The sequence below is a fragment of the Polychytrium aggregatum genome (genome assembly GCF_025602895.1).
Source record: "Polychytrium aggregatum strain JEL109 chromosome Unknown BJ171scaffold_7, whole genome shotgun sequence".
NCBI lineage: Eukaryota > Fungi > Chytridiomycota > Chytridiomycetes > Polychytriales > Polychytrium > Polychytrium aggregatum.
In genome coordinates, this window is record NW_026516209.1 from 338219 (window position 1) to 352803 (window position 14585).

Here is a 14585-nt window from a genome sequence, read left to right on the forward strand (position 1 = left end):
TGTGCATCTTCAAGTAGGTATGTTCCTGATCCTGGTCCTGATCTTGATTCCGAATCTTCCAGAGGTACCAGCAGCACGGACCATCCGAGCAGACACTGTGAACGCGAGACATCCAAGCAGAACCCTGGTCGATGCTGCCAGATATCGGCGCATTGGCCCGATGCAGGGTGGAGGATAGAGCCAAGCCGTCCCTCGACTGCCATATCTCGATCCTGGCTTGTGGAAGCCGGGGTGCTGGTGCTTGACGATGGCATCTGGGCATGTTGACAATCGTCGCCATCCATCTCACCCGCATCGCCGGTGATCCTGCCATTCGCTTTCCCAGTCTCATCCACATCCAGCCCCAACAACAACCACAAGACGGAGCTATTCGTTTCCGATCAAGCGTCAGTATGCATCCTTGCAATCTGCAATCCAAACAGATCGACCATGCCTCTCAATCCTCGACTGAACTGAACCATCCTGGCCAGCAAGTCCACATCTGTCTCTCACCCGCATTCCCACTCCTTCACCTTCACAAACCCTGTGGCTCACCGAGGGCTGCTCTTCCGTGGCCATCACATCTGCCTCTTTGAACCATCGTGGCTTGGATCCCATCCGGTAGTACTCCCAGGCGAGGCCGAATGCTGGGACGCAGTGACGCACTCGCTGTCAGTTGCCCATCGACACTCTCATGCCGGCCACCGCCACTACTGCCGCCTCAATCTGCACCAGCATCCCATCTGCATCACTTACATTCACCTTTGCTTGTGGAAGCAGCCCGTGTGTGCGACAGTCTAGATCTAGAGAGACATACCTCGTTCGATGTCTGGAGGAAGCTGCGGTTGAACCCACGATGGCCGACCGGGAACCCCTCCTCCCTTTCCCGCCTTCCAACACGAGCAAGCATATGAATTACATTACCCGTATGTCTCCGAAGCCTTCCGAGCCATCTGGACTGTTCGTAGCCCTGTCTGGCTTGCAGTGTGGTGCTGAGGGTGGGCTCGAAGGGGCGGTGCTTCTCTCGGGCCATGAAGGACAGGATACCACCGGCGACGGCAGACTCGCCAGAAGCCAATCAAGATGATTCAGGATTACAGCGAGGACCACAGCGAGCATCTTTCGAGCACAGAGGATACGCATAGCAAGTTGATCGTTGGTGAGAAGCAGACGATGCCTCGGACCAGCCAGAGTCGCTGGATCGAACGAGACAGCCAACATCACAGCAACAATGCACAGCAAGGACCGAGCAGGGACTGTGGCAAGAGCACGAGCAGGATACGGACATTCTGCTGGTCCTGGCTACAGGTAGCCTGCCTCAGAGAAGGGGGCTGGGGACAGCCAGGGCATCGATCAGCAGCCAATCTGAGGGAGGGACGAGTCCGGGGAACGGTTGGGCAGATGAGGGGAAAGGACAATGGCGCGGCCATCCAAGGCGCGGATCGGGAGTTGAGATGCCTGCGAGCGAGCGAGCAAGCAGCTTGTGTCGACGGCAGCCGGGAATGTCAGGAACTGCCGGGCAGTACTGCAGGCAGCACGCCCGCTCGTCTGCGGCTCAGGTATGTGTATCTACAGCTGGCGAATGCAGCAGCGTCGGCGCTGGGGAGTCAAAGTATGTCGAATCCAAGGCAGTCCCAGCAAACATGGTGTCGGGAATGAGTTCCCCGGCTCGCTCTGGCGGTGTCAATCTCACGGAATCAACCTCAACAGCAACGAATCACCATCATGCAGGGGCAGAGGCGGCCGGTGTCTGTATCGGGCAACTCACTCACTCACCCCCAGCACAAGTACCGACCAGCACAGGAAGTGCCGTGCATTCATGACCAAGAGCATTCCAGCCAGCTGCCCCAGGAAATGGACCATCATGAACCCTGTATCTGCTCGGGACGGAGTCACTTGGATGTCTTGCTCAACAGGTGGCAGCCACAGTGCATTATGACATAGCTGACAGCTGACTGGCACAACGGACTGGCACAACTTCATATCGCAGCAGTGCAGAACGACCGGGATACCAATGGCAATGCTCTCACAGACGATGCATTTCTCCAAGGAACTCTTCTTTCACCATCACCGCAGCCTGCATTCGGTTCGTCATACACAATACTTTTCGCTGGCAATCAGCTTGCCCCTTCTAATTATTGATATTGCAGCCCAATCGACAGGAAGCTACCCCGGTTACCGGCTCTCACGTTCTTCGGTTGTCGAAACGATTGTGCAGTATTGCGCCAACCGACTTTGCTATGGGCTTCAATCGAATGGTCTTATCTGCGAGATGGATACGGTACAGCGCAGTCCACAGCAAGCAGCCCATTTGTCTCTGAAAGTAGATCGGTGATATCAGTGATCCGTGCAGTGGCATTAATTCCGTCCAGATCGCCCGTTCTAGTCAATCAATACCACAATCGTGTCCATCACGCGTTGTTAGCGATGCTACCTTCAAGCAGAGGAATGATATGCTCGTTCAGGACAGCAACTTGTTGATGGTTTGTGTTAGCCTTTGTGATAGTAGAATCACAGAGCGCCAGTCCCCTTGATATCAAGATCTTTGCCTGCTGAGATCTCACCATGGTCGGGATGGACATCGTACGCTTGCAAGTGCTGATCGTCCAAACCAATCGGAATCAGTGCTCTGTATTGCAGTCAACCGGATCGAAGCCATGCACCGACAGACGTACCTCTCGAGTCTCAAACTCGACCAGAAGGACTGTCGACCGCAGAGACGAAACCGTATGAGCTCGACCGGACCAGACTCAATCCCGCTTCTCGTGACGATGGCAAACATGCAAGAATCGAGCACACCGGCACAGAAGCAGAAGCAGAAGCAGAAGCAGAAGCAGAAGCAGAAGCAGAAGCAGAAGCATCCCAAGATCTCAAGACCACGTCACTAACCGTGAGTGTATCCTTGTCCGTATTCGTGCTCAAAGTTCTCTCCGGCTTCGATCTGGGGATCGGATGACTGTCTGGTGAGTAGCGGCGACAAGACGACCCAAGGCACATGCTGCATCATCCTCAACCGACGACCGTGGCTGCCTGCGAGATGTTGCTGATGAAGAGACCCACCCTGGTTATTCCGGAAAGCTTCTTTAATCCATAGAGCTCCTGGATCATCCGATCGATAGCAGGCTTGGGAGCATCAGCTCGGATTCTGAACAAAACTGCATTCGTCGATGAGCCAGGGCCTGCCGCTTGGACAAGACACACTATCGATGGCGGAGTCTCTGTGTCCAAGGTCAGCAGTGTATCGATCCGGCGAAACCAGCTGTGGACTCTGGGCAAAGGGCATACCAATATGCAAGATAGCCATGTCTGGTTGGGGCGGATGCTTGATGGCGGTCCAAGCCGGGCGAATGCCGGTCTTTTTGGCTGCCGTCCACCAAACCAAACCAGGCGTGAGCTTCTGGACCCTTTCATCCATCACTCGTGCTGGCAATCCACCGTTCCCTCGATATCTGCGCAACGTTGAGATGCAGTGCGTTGACAATCGAGACCCATATTCCCTGGCTATGGAGCGGTGCGTCCAAGAGCGCTTCCGTCTCGTCCATTTTCAGCCCACCCAGGTGGCGTATCCCACCCCATCGACTGAAGAATCAGTACACCGCAACCGACGGACATCTCGACCCTTCTTGGAATAGCAACGCCGTCGCCGGACGCCAGAGTCGACGGATAGAAGTTCCCATTGACACTCGAGATGAATGTGTATTCGGGATCCAGAGTAGCATCTCGCGGAGCTTGGACTGGGCGACCTGTCTCGCGGTTTCAACAGATCGAGGTTCGCCCATCGGCGGCTCTTCGAAGCACTTGGCGAAATATTACCTATGAGGTGGGCTGTCAGCGCAGCAATACTGTGGATGCATCTATCGACAATCCGATCGGTGGACTTCTGTGAATATCAGACTGAGTAGTTCACGGTCTGGATGATTGCCTTCTTGTGATCCTCTGGTTCGGGAGTGAGATGCTCTTCTCCTGAAAACTGGGGGAGGATCTGTTTGACCATCATCGGAATGATGCGATACAGCATGAACCACGCAATGATTGCATACGAGGTCAGGAAGAGGTTGCCAGTGCGAAGGAAAATCATGGACAGATTCGGCAAGAACTTGGTAGTTGCAGCCGCTCCGATCATGACCAGGGTAAAGCCGCTTTCACGAATCAAGCAAATGGACGGAGAGACGGGCGAGCGGGTGTGTTAGCGAGCGCCATATGTAGAACCGGATGAGGGCCGTGTTCCCATCGAGCAGCTGCAGTCCATTCATGCCACAACAACGGCTCTGTTTCTCTTGGAGAACTCATGCCATCGCGACTTCCCTCCGCAACTCACCAAATGGCCGTGAGCGAATAGAAGGCAATTCTTGTCTGCCGGAGCTGAAGGGCAGTATTGGCCCGCGCTAGTGTTTTGACTGCCAGTTCTTTCGAAATGCTTGACTTTTTCGGAGGATTGCTGGGTACCGGGTGTTCACTCGCGAGCTGGTGTATGGTTCTCAGCACAATCCAGCAGCTGACGAGCCAGGACACAAGAATAGTTGCAGCGCCGATGGTTTGAGCCACTGTTCGCCAGACAGCGAGGTCATCATCAAGCACGAATGCCATGAACGTCACATAGAGTCCAATGTTCAAGCAATACGCAACATAGTCCTGGAATCAAGTGGCGTAAGCATTGATGCATTGGCGACAGCGCGGCTTGCTCGATGGATTGCATGGTATAAGCTCGCCGCTCACCAAAGCTGCGGGGTATGTGATCATTGGCTTCATCAGAAGGATAGATCGATGTGAAAAGTGTACCGACAGCAGTCCATACAGGCCAATGAGAGAGTTGGAGAGCTTCGTCATTATCCGGTAGGCCTCAGTCTGGTTATTTTGTGCGATGAGCGAAAGTGAGGATGCTGAGAAGTCCACGAGACAGAGTCGATACTGCACGCAGACACTACAGCCTAGCTCTCCGACAAGCCATACCGTGGCCGAGTCGGCTTCACCGTCTATGATGGTTATCTGAGACGACACCCAAACGATGGTGATGATGTGCACGGCCGGTGTTATCTGCACGCATTCAACAAGCGCGCTATTCGTTAGCAAATACGATGTTCGACTGATTATTGTACCGTTATTCCTGCTCATGGCCATGAGAACATATGCTGGAAGAGTGAATGAGCCACGAGATCCACTTGCCACAACAACGAGGATACAGAAGAAGAAGTTGGTGAAATCACAACGCGGTGGCCATCCGAGCGACTGCAGAAAGACTTGGAGGAAGAAGAGGTGGAGCACACAAGTGAGGCCCAGGAGGGCGTACTGCCCTCCAGCAGAGGCCGCTGCAGATATGTCCATCGAATTTCAGACCGAACAGGCTGGACAAGACTGAGAATTGTCGTCAAATCGTCTCTCGAGGAAACGATGCAGAGCTTGGTGATTTAGGACAATATCGGTGTGCTCTGATTCCGGGGGCGGCGGCTGGGGGCGAGTCGGATATTTGGCCATCCCGCATTTTCGACTGAGCTATATCAATTGCGGTCAGCTTGCTATTCCCGATTGTCGATTACCAATTACCAATTGCCGATTGCCGATTGCCGATTGCCAATCAGACATGCAGCTTGGATCGGGTGGTCCTGGCGAATGAGCGATTGCGCGTCAAGTTCTCCATGAGAACACCCTACCAGCCACCTTTTGGATGCGGGCCCTCATGCACCACCCGCAGTATCCATCCATTTTATCAAGATTCAGAAGAGCGCTTGCGGCCGAGTTGTGTGGAATAGCAGCGTCAATGCAGTGCGTCATGTGAAGGCGATTACAACGAGATTGTGGAGACCGGAGAGCGATCCGATACACGCCAAGCAGCGCCCGCCCATCCCAGTTTCGCAGCCATCTCGCTCCTTGGGATTGATCTCCTCTCGGCCCAACCCGCCAGCCTTACTGTCGTCTCGTCTTGCCGAGCCGCCTGCTCGGACGGATCCAATTCAAGACCCACTGCAGCCCATGCACACGGCAGTCACCGTCGATTCCGATCCGGGCGACATTGGCCTCCAGCCTCTGGCAAGCCATGTCGAAACCTCGTTGTCTGGATCGGCAGCATATCCGAGCCATCTGTCGAACGCCTCGGCCTGCATGTAAGTAATTGCACCTCGACCACAGATTTGTGCAAATCGTTGGCTAGGATCACTGCCGCCAATCGCCGATCCCGTGCTGGTGAACTCGGGAGCATGATGGCGGATCTGTTGCGCCTTTCGATCGCTTTGCGGCTTGCGAACGACCGCTCGCTTATCCCCTCGGGCTGTTGCCGAACAGGGCCCTGCACAAAATCGCAAACGAGGAACTAAGCAACCACCGTCGCAATCTCGACGGAAAGACCGGTAGGATGCGGCGCTCTTTGCCTTCCGGCGGCTTTGGCAGCCATCCTCGAGTCACTGCAATTCCGATTATGCTCTGTGTCGACTCGATGATGGAGCTCGGCGACATTTTAACGAATCCACATTTTGCTGGCAACCTGAACCCATCCTGGCACGCCATAGACATGAAAGCCTTCCTGCTGTCGCCGGACAAGGCTATCGCTGTCCTGTGCGCACTGATCCTTGTGGCATTCTACATTTCGGCTTTGCTTCTGAGCAACCCGTACCAAGGACGGGCCAGCTGGGCTCTCTTTGAGGCCGGCATTCTGCTCCTGTTTCTACTCTGGAACATATGGCTTTTCCGACGAGAGCAGCGCCTGACATCGCATGAGATGACGACCCGGCTCCAGGCCATCGCCGACCAGCTGCAGACTCTGACCATCAACGATCGATCGGTGAGCGCATTGGATCCTGCATCGCAATCAGCCGTAGAAACGGCGAGCAGAGTCTTGGTGGCATTTTCTGCAAAGGCAGTCCATCATGGCTGCTCGACAGAGCCATTCACGAAGCTGACCGCCTGTTCGGGGAACCCAACTCGTCCACTCACAAACTCATGGCCGTCGCGATGCAAACAACTGCCCCCGACGACGGATCGCAGAACTACAAGATCCCAACAACCATCCCGACGGTCTCTGTGGCTCGGGTGGTGCGCGACAACCAAATCTTCATTCTGCCCCACAACATGCTCTGCGAAGGGGATATTGTCCTCATGGCCTTTGGCGATATCTCTCCCGGCACATTGAAGTACTCTTCGTCCTCAGGAACATACACTCTTCTGCCTGGCGATATATTCAAGCCAGAGATCTTTGGGGTGCCGTCAGGGCAAATCGACCATAGCGTTTTTGTGGCCATGGCACAGCAAAAAGGCTACCTCGGCTTCCGGCTCTCGGATACGCCGCTCCGCACGACGATCCGACAGGCGCTGGGACACAGTCGCCCGGCAACCGTGCTCACTGGACAGCTGGTATCGCTCAAGAAGATACTTGAGCAGAAGGTGCTCTGGATCATTCTCGTGATCTCTTTCATCATCAACATCACGCGGTTCTCGCTCCTGGGACGCGGACCTGGCGGCTACTACTACAGTGCAATTGTGGAGTACGTATTTGTATTTCAGGTGTATGCCATCCTTCCGTTTCTGCCCATGTCGATCATGGGACTGGTCTTGATTGCACGGAGCTTTGGAAACGCCCAGCTCCTGAGCGTTCTCGAAGCCCTGCAGACATCCAAGGTGCAGTTCGAGGACGAGGATGACGTCGATGAGTTTGACGCCGCTCCTCCTCCCATGAAAGAACTGGATTACGACTGGGGTAAGCCGACGTCTGGAGCACGTCCATCGAAAACATTGGTGGTAACGAGCAATCACTTGCTTGTTGGGTTGCTTGACACTTACCGGCGCTGACACTTACCGGTGCTGACACCTAGGTCAAATATGGAGGAGATTTGTGGACCAGCTGGTCCGTGTGGATATCTCGTTTCTTGCCCGTACCACGGGGCTGGTTGAAACACTTGCAAACATAACTGTTATATGCACCATCGACCGAGAGGGCACGATCAGCCAAGTAAGTGTTCGCCCACGAGTATTGGATAGTTGCTACTGTTGCCGCTGCTAGTGAGCATTTTGGCAGTCAAGCAGCGGCAGTGAGAGGCACGATATTTCGCATGTCTCTCTGCTTCGCCGAGTTCGCACTGCCTTCTTGGCTCCACATCATCTGCTTTGTTGATGACTCTCCTCATTCGTACCGTTTGGGCAGCTGAGCCAGACGACCAATGTGCTTATTCGCCATCTTGTGCCTCGCTGTTTTCACCTTCGCTGTGGCTGCTCCCTGGCGCTCTTGGACAGACCTTCCCATCGATCGAGAAGCTGTTTTTCATGGCCGATGGAGGAGAAGCCGTCACTCTCAAGATCGCGGAGGATCCGGCGGCCGAGTTCGGCATCAAGTTTGAGGATCGCGATTGGCGAAAGTATTCGAGGTGCGGTTGTGCTCGCACAGCCCCGATGTTTCGTGTGCACTGGACAGGATACTGACGGCGATGCGCCCATAGCAATCTCAAGGCCATGGGACTCGAATTTCTGCTCAACACAGAGTGTACGAACCTCTACGGCAAAACCCGCCTCGATAACCATCGCAAGTCCTCCAATCGTGATGGCAAAGTGCCTCCCGCGAGCCAAAGTACGTGTGCGATCCAGCTTTCTCGACCGCTGCTGCTGTTCCTGAGGCTGCCGTGAGAACAAAGCGGCAATCGTATTCGTATAGTTTCGCGCCTTCCACCGAATCACAAAGAGCGATTGGATAGCTCGCCATGCGCCGTACGGCACGGCTCCTATCTCTGGGTCCTCCGAACGGCCCAGTCTCCAATGTTTGAATGCTAGCTGATTGAAACATTACTGTGGCGACCAGCCTGCCTGTGTCGACTCGCAAAGGAGATTGGCTTCAAATCAAACGTGAGCGCGCAGTACAGGCTGAAGAAGACAATCATGCAGCAGTGCCCCTTCCAGGCCCATCTCAAACTCGACAACCTCTACCACTACGACATCCCTGTAACGACCACCCGTTTTTATGAGGTCGAGTCCAACAGTGCGTACCTTTTCCCGTGCTTTGTTCGGCCGGCACAACTCCTCACAGCTTGCGAGATGGGCTTGCTGCTCGAACCATTGCTCGAAGGTCTCACGCAGCCATCGATGCCGAAAACGCATATGTTCATCCAGACGCCATTCAGGATTTTAGTGAAGGCGACCTTTTCCTGATTTTGAATTCATGCTCCGACTACTGGAATGGCGACAAGATTCTGGCGATGGACGAAACGGTAGGATGCGACAGTCAGACTGCGAGCGAACGTGCCTTGGAATGCCCTCTTCGAGTCGCAGGATCGGTGTGATCACGTCATATACCCGGCCATGTTGTTCTTTGCTCGAACGAATTTGGAGCTGATGCTTTTCGAGCTGCAACTGAAATCCTGGCATCGTGCAGGTGGAGAAGCGCATCTTGGACTTTTACCAAAAGTCCATCATTGGTGACATGAAGGTAGTTGCGTACTCGTACTCGCCGCTCCTCAGCGACCATCAGTACGTACAGGACACGATGTGGCCCGGGCTGCTGATCATGACCGAGGACTTTTATCCGTTTGAGGAACGCTCGTCCATGGCCAGCGCTATTGAATCGCCTATGATGGGTCCGAGTGATCTGAATCAATCAGGCACCGACATGCCGAGCCTGCCTGTTGATCCACTTGTGAAGACGATCCACGACTACCGGAAAGACAGGGGTCGATTTCGAGGGTACAAGTCCGTTCACAGCCAGGCCCCTCCCAGACGTCCCTCCGAAATCAATCGCTCCGCCAAGAATCTAGCGGACGAATATGAGGGCTTCATCAACGAAAGTGTCTTCAAGGACCGCACATTCTTGTGCATGGCTGGATTCTCTTGTCGTCCCAAGCCAGTGAGTAGATTACAGGGTTGTTTTGAGCGTCGTGGGCACGCTACGTCTGCGCAGAACGCAACTGACCCTGTTTGGATCTGCAGGACGTCGTGAGCATCATTGAGGACCTGGGTCTGGCTGGTATTCGCTTTGTATACTTTTCCAGTGCCCCAGAGCGCGAGAGCAAAGGCAAGTTATTGCGATCAGCTGAGGAAGTGTCGCGATTCCACTGAGCCTCCCTGGGATATGATCTTGCAGTGTATACGTGGTTGTTGGCATCCAGTTGCGTGCACAGCGATCTTTGACTGCGACACTTGATTGTGTGCCATGAACGCCTGCGCCAACTGGGTGTCGCTGGTAAAACCAAGCCGACTCTACGCCCTCTCTCGGTATTGACACTGCTGCACGTTCTTCTACAGCATATGCGGAAAGACTGGGGCTCGAGATCGATTGGAATAGCTGCATCCTGCTCAGCCCCGCGACCGAGGGCGTCGGCTATCTGGAGCTCCACGACATCAAGGCGCGATTGCCGCGTGGTGTCGAGAACATCCGACCGCACATTCGCACCGTGGACGATATCCCTTTGCATGTGTCGCTCTTTGCCGAATGCACCCCGCCGTCCATTACAGAGATGGTCCGGATCTTCCAAGAGAACGGCGACGTGGTTTGCTGCATTGGCAGCTCCCTGAACGAGATGAACGTCGAATGCTTTGCTATGGTATGAAGAGCCTGCAAGAGCCTTGCCCCGTTGTTTTGGAGAGCTCAGCCGTATCTGACATGCCTTCTTCATCATCGGGCCGCCAGGCCGACATCAGTGTCTCTATCGACCCGCTGAGTCTGAACAAGATGCGTGGCGGAGGGAACTCACAGACGGCGCTGCATCTCGGTGCGGCCTTTACAAGCGCACCATGTGCTCTGACGCTGAACCATGACGTGAGCTTGTACACGCTCACCCAGCTCATACACGAAGCTCGCACCTTGGCCGAGAATGCAAGACAGGTGTGTAGATGCTGGCGCGAGCTTGATAATGCCGAACGAAGGCGGATCGCTCCTGGTTCGCCCGTTGCTGACAAGAGTGCCAATCCATCTGATCGACTCGTTCTCCGGTGGCGGGCGGGGACACTGGCCCTGTCGATTTTCCAATGCTAACGAATGAATCTGGCTCGACTGCGCCCCCTGGATCTTGTGTCCAGGGATTCTCGTTCCATATCGGATGCCAAGTGGCTCTGTCCCTGATGATCCAGCTGTCCTATATCGTGCTGCTCCCGCCCATATTCACGGGATATCAAATCATGTGGATGGTGTGGGTGATACTGCCGATCCTGTGTTTTTCGTTTCTGTTCACACCTCCAGACCCAGAAATCATGACGCATATGCCCGGTAAGTGAGATGCTGGTGGGATGGGCTTGGTGGGCTGTCGGTTTGGATAATTGCTGGCTGATGAGCCAGCCCGGGTCAGCTCGGGCGATAGCACTGAGGATGAGGGCGGTTTGTCAGGTTGACATCGATACGGGTCTGGTAGGGGCTCTGACGTGGCAGCATTGTGCTTCTCTAGTAAAAAACACAGCCCTCCTCAAAGACAAGATGCGGTTTACATACTACTACATTGTGCGGTTCGCGGTGCCAGTCCTCACATGCATCGCCCTCTATGCCCTGTAAGTGTCTTGTTTTAGCCTGTGCGCGTGGAAATAGAACTCTGCTCCTGGGACCGCAACCAGGCTGCAGTGTTTGCGTATCCATCGCATTGAGGCTATGGCCCTAACCGTCACTGTCATATCAGAACACTTCAAAGCCTGCAAGGCGGGCCCTCCCTCGTCCTTGGGACTTTCGGACTGGATCTGATGCAGATGAGCGTGGCCGAGCAGTGGGCGCTGCTTTACGCGCAGAACGTTGCGCTGTTTTTTGCGGTCTTCTATTTCGGTAGGTCAAGACGAGAGCCGGCCGCTTGGTTGCTGTATCTGGTCTGTGATTGCGTCACCCGAGCCCTGGGCTGGATAGCACGCCGCCAACTGACCTATTCGTCTTCCAACGAATGCATTCAGTGATAATCTCGTTCACTTATCTTCAGCGAACACTCCCGAGCCTCTCAAAAACAAAGCAGTTCAAGCCGATCGACAAATGGATGATTGCTGCCGCAGTCTGGTGAGTCGTGCAGCCGGAGAGACCGGGGACTTGGCCCGTGTGTTCGTCTCGCGATGGCTCGACTGCAGTATGTTTGGACAGAGTGGCTTACCCAAGTTGCTGCTGTGGATAGTCTCGTGCTGCAGATTGCCTTCACAGCGATCTCGCTTTTCTCGGGCCCACGGTCCCTCTCGGAGCTGCCCTGGTATATCTGGGTGCTTGGATTTGCGTCCCCGGTGGTGTTTGTACCGATCCAGGAGGCGATGAAGGTGCACGACAAGAAGGAATGGGACAAGTTCCAGAAGAGAAGCAAGCTCGAGTTCAATACCAAGCTGTAAGTCAGCTGCGGTGTCTCTGCGAGCACGGGCCGGCAGTGGAGTGGGTCTTGGGCGACATGGCTCTGCGGCACTGCTAACCGATGGCCACGATGTTCTTGACAGCGGCATGCATTCCCCTTTATGAACGAATGAATACTCCGGCTCTGGTGTCCGAGTTGATGGGCGCATGTGGCGGAGTGACGCTGCGGACGGATATGTGAACCGCCGGCACATACAGCCAATTAAATAGAAGCGGGACACCCTGGTTTGAGTTGTCGTTATTTCGTGCATCATGAGTGCGCCCGAGTATTCGATATCGAGCGGCCACAGAGATGTCGAGGTGGTCGAATGCATTCACTGCACTCTCGTTTCGTTCTGAACAAGCCGAAAGCCGTGCCTTGTTCGGTGAGCGACGAGCCTCTGGTCTGATGAGTGGGGGCGCATCGGCCTTGTTGGTATCCCATGGCGCAACCGGGCGCTTGCTCGGGACGGCCGCCATTGGGCCGCATAACAGTCGCGCCGTGCAACACCCCACATCCAGTAAGGCTGTCGGTCGCACCAGGCCATATCGGGCCGTGTCTGTGCCCCACCCACGGTATTGTTTGGAATACATCGCACATCCGCCACAGCGCGCACCCGTATCCTCCTTGCTGCCCCTTGTGTGCCGTGTCCCTCGCCTTGTCTGCTGGAGGCGGCCCAAAAACGACCCGTCTTGACGCCCGGCTCAGAGCCCCAACGCCGCTTCCTGCTCGCTCGCCGCTGTCGTCCCCTGCTGCTCCCCATCATCTTTCCCTGCTGCTCTCCATCATCTTTCTCTGCTGCTCCCCATCGCCCACAATGAGCTCCACCCCTGCGGTCTCTGCTGGCTACAGCCTCATCCAGGACTTTGGTGTTGCTGGCGCCTTCTATGATAACTTCAACTTCCAGAACACCGGCCGCACCAGCGGGTTCGCCAACTACGTCGACCGTGCCACCGCCGAAGCCAGCCATTTAATCAACTCGTCCGCCTCCAACGGCACCCTGCTCACTGTCGACTCCACAAATGTCTTCAGCCCAAACTCTACCGGCCGCCCTTCTATCCGTCTCGAGTCCAAGAACCTCTACGGCTGGGGTTTGTACATCTTTGATGTCGCCCACGTTCCTTCTGGCTGCGGCGTCTGGCCGGCCATGTGGTTCAAGAAGGCCGACTCGAACGACACCATCATTGCCGAAATCGATGTCATGGAGACCATCAACCTCCGCCAGAAGAGCGAGCACAACCTCTTCAGCGGCAAGGGCTGCTACGCTTCCCCCGACCGGCAGCAGCTCGGCACGGCGATGGGCACGGATTGTGATGCGACCAAGCCCCGTGTGCAGGGTACCGTCTACGGCTGCGAGAACGAGGGCGACCCCAATGCGGGCGGTATCGGACCTGCCTTCAATGCCAACGGCGGTGGAGTCTACGCCATGAACCTGGATGCTCGCGCCCTCAACCTCTACTTTTTCCCACGCAGCTCCGTGCCCGCTGACATTGCTGCCGGAACTCCCAACCCGGGCTCGTGGACGGTTGAGCCCACCATCAACTTCCCATTCGACTGCTGCTCGCCGGACTACTTTGACAAGATGACCATGGTCATCAACACCAACTTTTGTGGCAGCTGGATTGCCCTCGGAACGGACCAAGCCACCTGCCCCATGATGACTGCCGATCCCGCTGCCTGCAGCGCCTATGTCGGGGCCAACCCCTCGAGCCTTGGCGAAGCCTACTGGCAATTCAACTCGATCAAATACTACAAACCCACTGTGCCGCCTGCGTTTGCCCCCAACACCACGGCAACCTGTCCGAGCGATGCCATCGTTACCTCGAGCCTTAACGAGAGCCTGCCCGTGAGCGCCTCGGCTCCATTGGGCTCGGCTCCCACCGGTGCCTCTGTGGCGGCCAAGAGCCAGGCCATGGGTGGTGCCAGACTTGCTTCCAAGGCGCTGCTGACTGCGAGCCTCGTCGGCATCTGCGGCTGGGCGTTGTCCGTGCTCTAGCTCGACAGCCATGGTTGCTACTTCGACTCACGCCGTTCTCCCGTCGCCTCGACGTGTCTCGACAACATATCGATTCGAATCATTCTAAACTGATTATTATCACTCTACTTACACCTGGACACATTATATATCTACGATCTGATAGAAAGCAGTCCGGCAGCTACACTATGCAACACCTTGCCATGTTCACTTTTCTTTGGCCTGGCACGGACCTGGCTTTGTCCGTTGGCTCCCCCTTTCGGCCACTGCAGTATCTATGAAACAATACCTTTGATCCAATACAAAGCGCATGGGCCTACCGTCTTACCCAGTGCTTTCCCCAGAAGCGGGCCGACTGCACCGCTGGTGGCATGGGTACT

The 14585-nt window shown here is 55.4% G+C and overlaps 5 protein-coding genes across 5 annotated transcripts; 2 read left to right on the forward strand and 3 right to left on the reverse strand.

Moving 5' to 3' along the window:
• Positions 1–146: 146 nt before the first annotated feature.
• Positions 147–1385, reverse strand: BJ171DRAFT_276587 (uncharacterized protein). The gene is made up of 5 exons (XM_053106852.1): positions 1266–1385; positions 904–1098; positions 742–808; positions 535–626; positions 147–366 (listed from the first exon to the last, which is right to left on the reverse strand). The coding sequence occupies exons 2-5, from the start codon at positions 1096–1098 to the stop codon at positions 328–330; spliced, it is 393 nt and encodes a 130-aa protein (XP_052969584.1). The 5' UTR covers positions 1266–1385; the 3' UTR covers positions 147–327.
• Positions 1386–1882: 497 nt separating this feature from the next.
• BJ171DRAFT_492920 (stress responsive A/B barrel domain-containing protein) lies at positions 1883–3344 on the reverse strand. The gene is made up of 7 exons (XM_053109856.1): positions 3265–3344; positions 3040–3134; positions 2869–2920; positions 2655–2683; positions 2544–2577; positions 2414–2452; positions 1883–2296 (listed from the first exon to the last, which is right to left on the reverse strand). Exons 1-7 carry the CDS (start codon positions 3281–3283, stop codon positions 2241–2243), a joined length of 324 nt encoding a protein of 107 aa, XP_052969585.1. The 5' UTR covers positions 3284–3344; the 3' UTR covers positions 1883–2240.
• A 285-nt stretch (positions 3345–3629) lies between these two features.
• BJ171DRAFT_276622 (uncharacterized protein) lies at positions 3630–5448 on the reverse strand. The gene is made up of 4 exons (XM_053106853.1): positions 4930–5448; positions 4696–4824; positions 4298–4611; positions 3630–4118 (listed from the first exon to the last, which is right to left on the reverse strand). Exons 1-4 carry the CDS (start codon positions 5299–5301, stop codon positions 3869–3871), a joined length of 1065 nt encoding a protein of 354 aa, XP_052969586.1. The 5' UTR covers positions 5302–5448; the 3' UTR covers positions 3630–3868.
• Positions 5449–5559: 111 nt separating this feature from the next.
• On the forward strand, positions 5560–12483 carry BJ171DRAFT_276649 (uncharacterized protein). The gene is made up of 19 exons (XM_053106854.1): positions 5560–6077; positions 6256–6320; positions 6480–6751; positions 6955–7663; positions 7779–7915; positions 8197–8327; positions 8400–8527; positions 8756–8932; positions 9064–9161; positions 9326–9793; positions 9877–9961; positions 10192–10490; positions 10577–10771; positions 10966–11152; positions 11328–11427; positions 11553–11692; positions 11815–11914; positions 12027–12227; positions 12334–12483. The coding sequence occupies exons 1-19, from the start codon at positions 5947–5949 to the stop codon at positions 12353–12355; spliced, it is 3645 nt and encodes a 1214-aa protein (XP_052969587.1). The 5' UTR covers positions 5560–5946; the 3' UTR covers positions 12356–12483.
• Positions 12484–12977: 494 nt separating this feature from the next.
• Positions 12978–14559, forward strand: BJ171DRAFT_492930 (concanavalin A-like lectin/glucanase domain-containing protein). Its single transcript, XM_053109857.1, has one exon. The coding sequence runs from the start codon at positions 13048–13050 to the stop codon at positions 14224–14226; it is 1179 nt and encodes a 392-aa protein (XP_052969588.1). The 5' UTR covers positions 12978–13047; the 3' UTR covers positions 14227–14559.
• The last annotated feature ends 26 nt before the right edge of the window (positions 14560–14585 follow it).

What these genes read in the sequence shown, in the direction of transcription:
- BJ171DRAFT_276587 (XM_053106852.1), bottom strand. Translation starts at nt 1,098, where the DNA reads ATGCTCGCTGTGGTCCTCGCTGTAATCCTGAATCATCTTGATTGGCTT. An exon ending in GGCTGCTTCCACAAGCAAAG is followed by an intron (nt 627 to 741) that starts GTGAATGTAAGT and finishes ACTGCGTCCCAG; the next exon opens with CATTCGGCCTCGCCTGGGAG. An exon ending in CCACGGAAGAGCAGCCCTCG is followed by an intron (nt 367 to 534) that starts GTGAGCCACAGG and finishes GGAAACGAATAG; the next exon opens with CTCCGTCTTGTGGTTGTTGT.
- BJ171DRAFT_492920 (XM_053109856.1), bottom strand. An exon ending in CGATGTCCATCCCGACCATG is followed by an intron (nt 2,453 to 2,543) that starts GTGAGATCTCAG and finishes ACCATCAACAAG; the next exon opens with TTGCTGTCCTGAACGAGCAT. An exon ending in TATCATTCCTCTGCTTGAAG is followed by an intron (nt 2,297 to 2,413) that starts GTAGCATCGCTA and finishes ATCTACTTTCAG; the next exon opens with AGACAAATGGGCTGCTTGCT.
- BJ171DRAFT_276649 (XM_053106854.1), top strand. Translation starts at nt 5,947, where the DNA reads ATGCACACGGCAGTCACCGTCGATTCCGATCCGGGCGACATTGGCCTC. An exon ending in GAGAGGGCACGATCAGCCAA is followed by an intron (nt 7,916 to 8,196) that starts GTAAGTGTTCGC and finishes GCTCTTGGACAG; the next exon opens with ACCTTCCCATCGATCGAGAA. An exon ending in ACGTCGAATGCTTTGCTATG is followed by an intron (nt 10,491 to 10,576) that starts GTATGAAGAGCC and finishes TCGGGCCGCCAG; the next exon opens with GCCGACATCAGTGTCTCTAT.
- BJ171DRAFT_492930 (XM_053109857.1), top strand. Translation starts at nt 13,048, where the DNA reads ATGAGCTCCACCCCTGCGGTCTCTGCTGGCTACAGCCTCATCCAGGAC.
- BJ171DRAFT_276622 (XM_053106853.1), bottom strand. Translation starts at nt 5,301, where the DNA reads ATGGACATATCTGCAGCGGCCTCTGCTGGAGGGCAGTACGCCCTCCTG. An exon ending in GTGAAGCCGACTCGGCCACG is followed by an intron (nt 4,825 to 4,929) that starts GTATGGCTTGTC and finishes CAAAATAACCAG; the next exon opens with ACTGAGGCCTACCGGATAAT. An exon ending in TCACATACCCCGCAGCTTTG is followed by an intron (nt 4,612 to 4,695) that starts GTGAGCGGCGAG and finishes ACTTGATTCCAG; the next exon opens with GACTATGTTGCGTATTGCTT.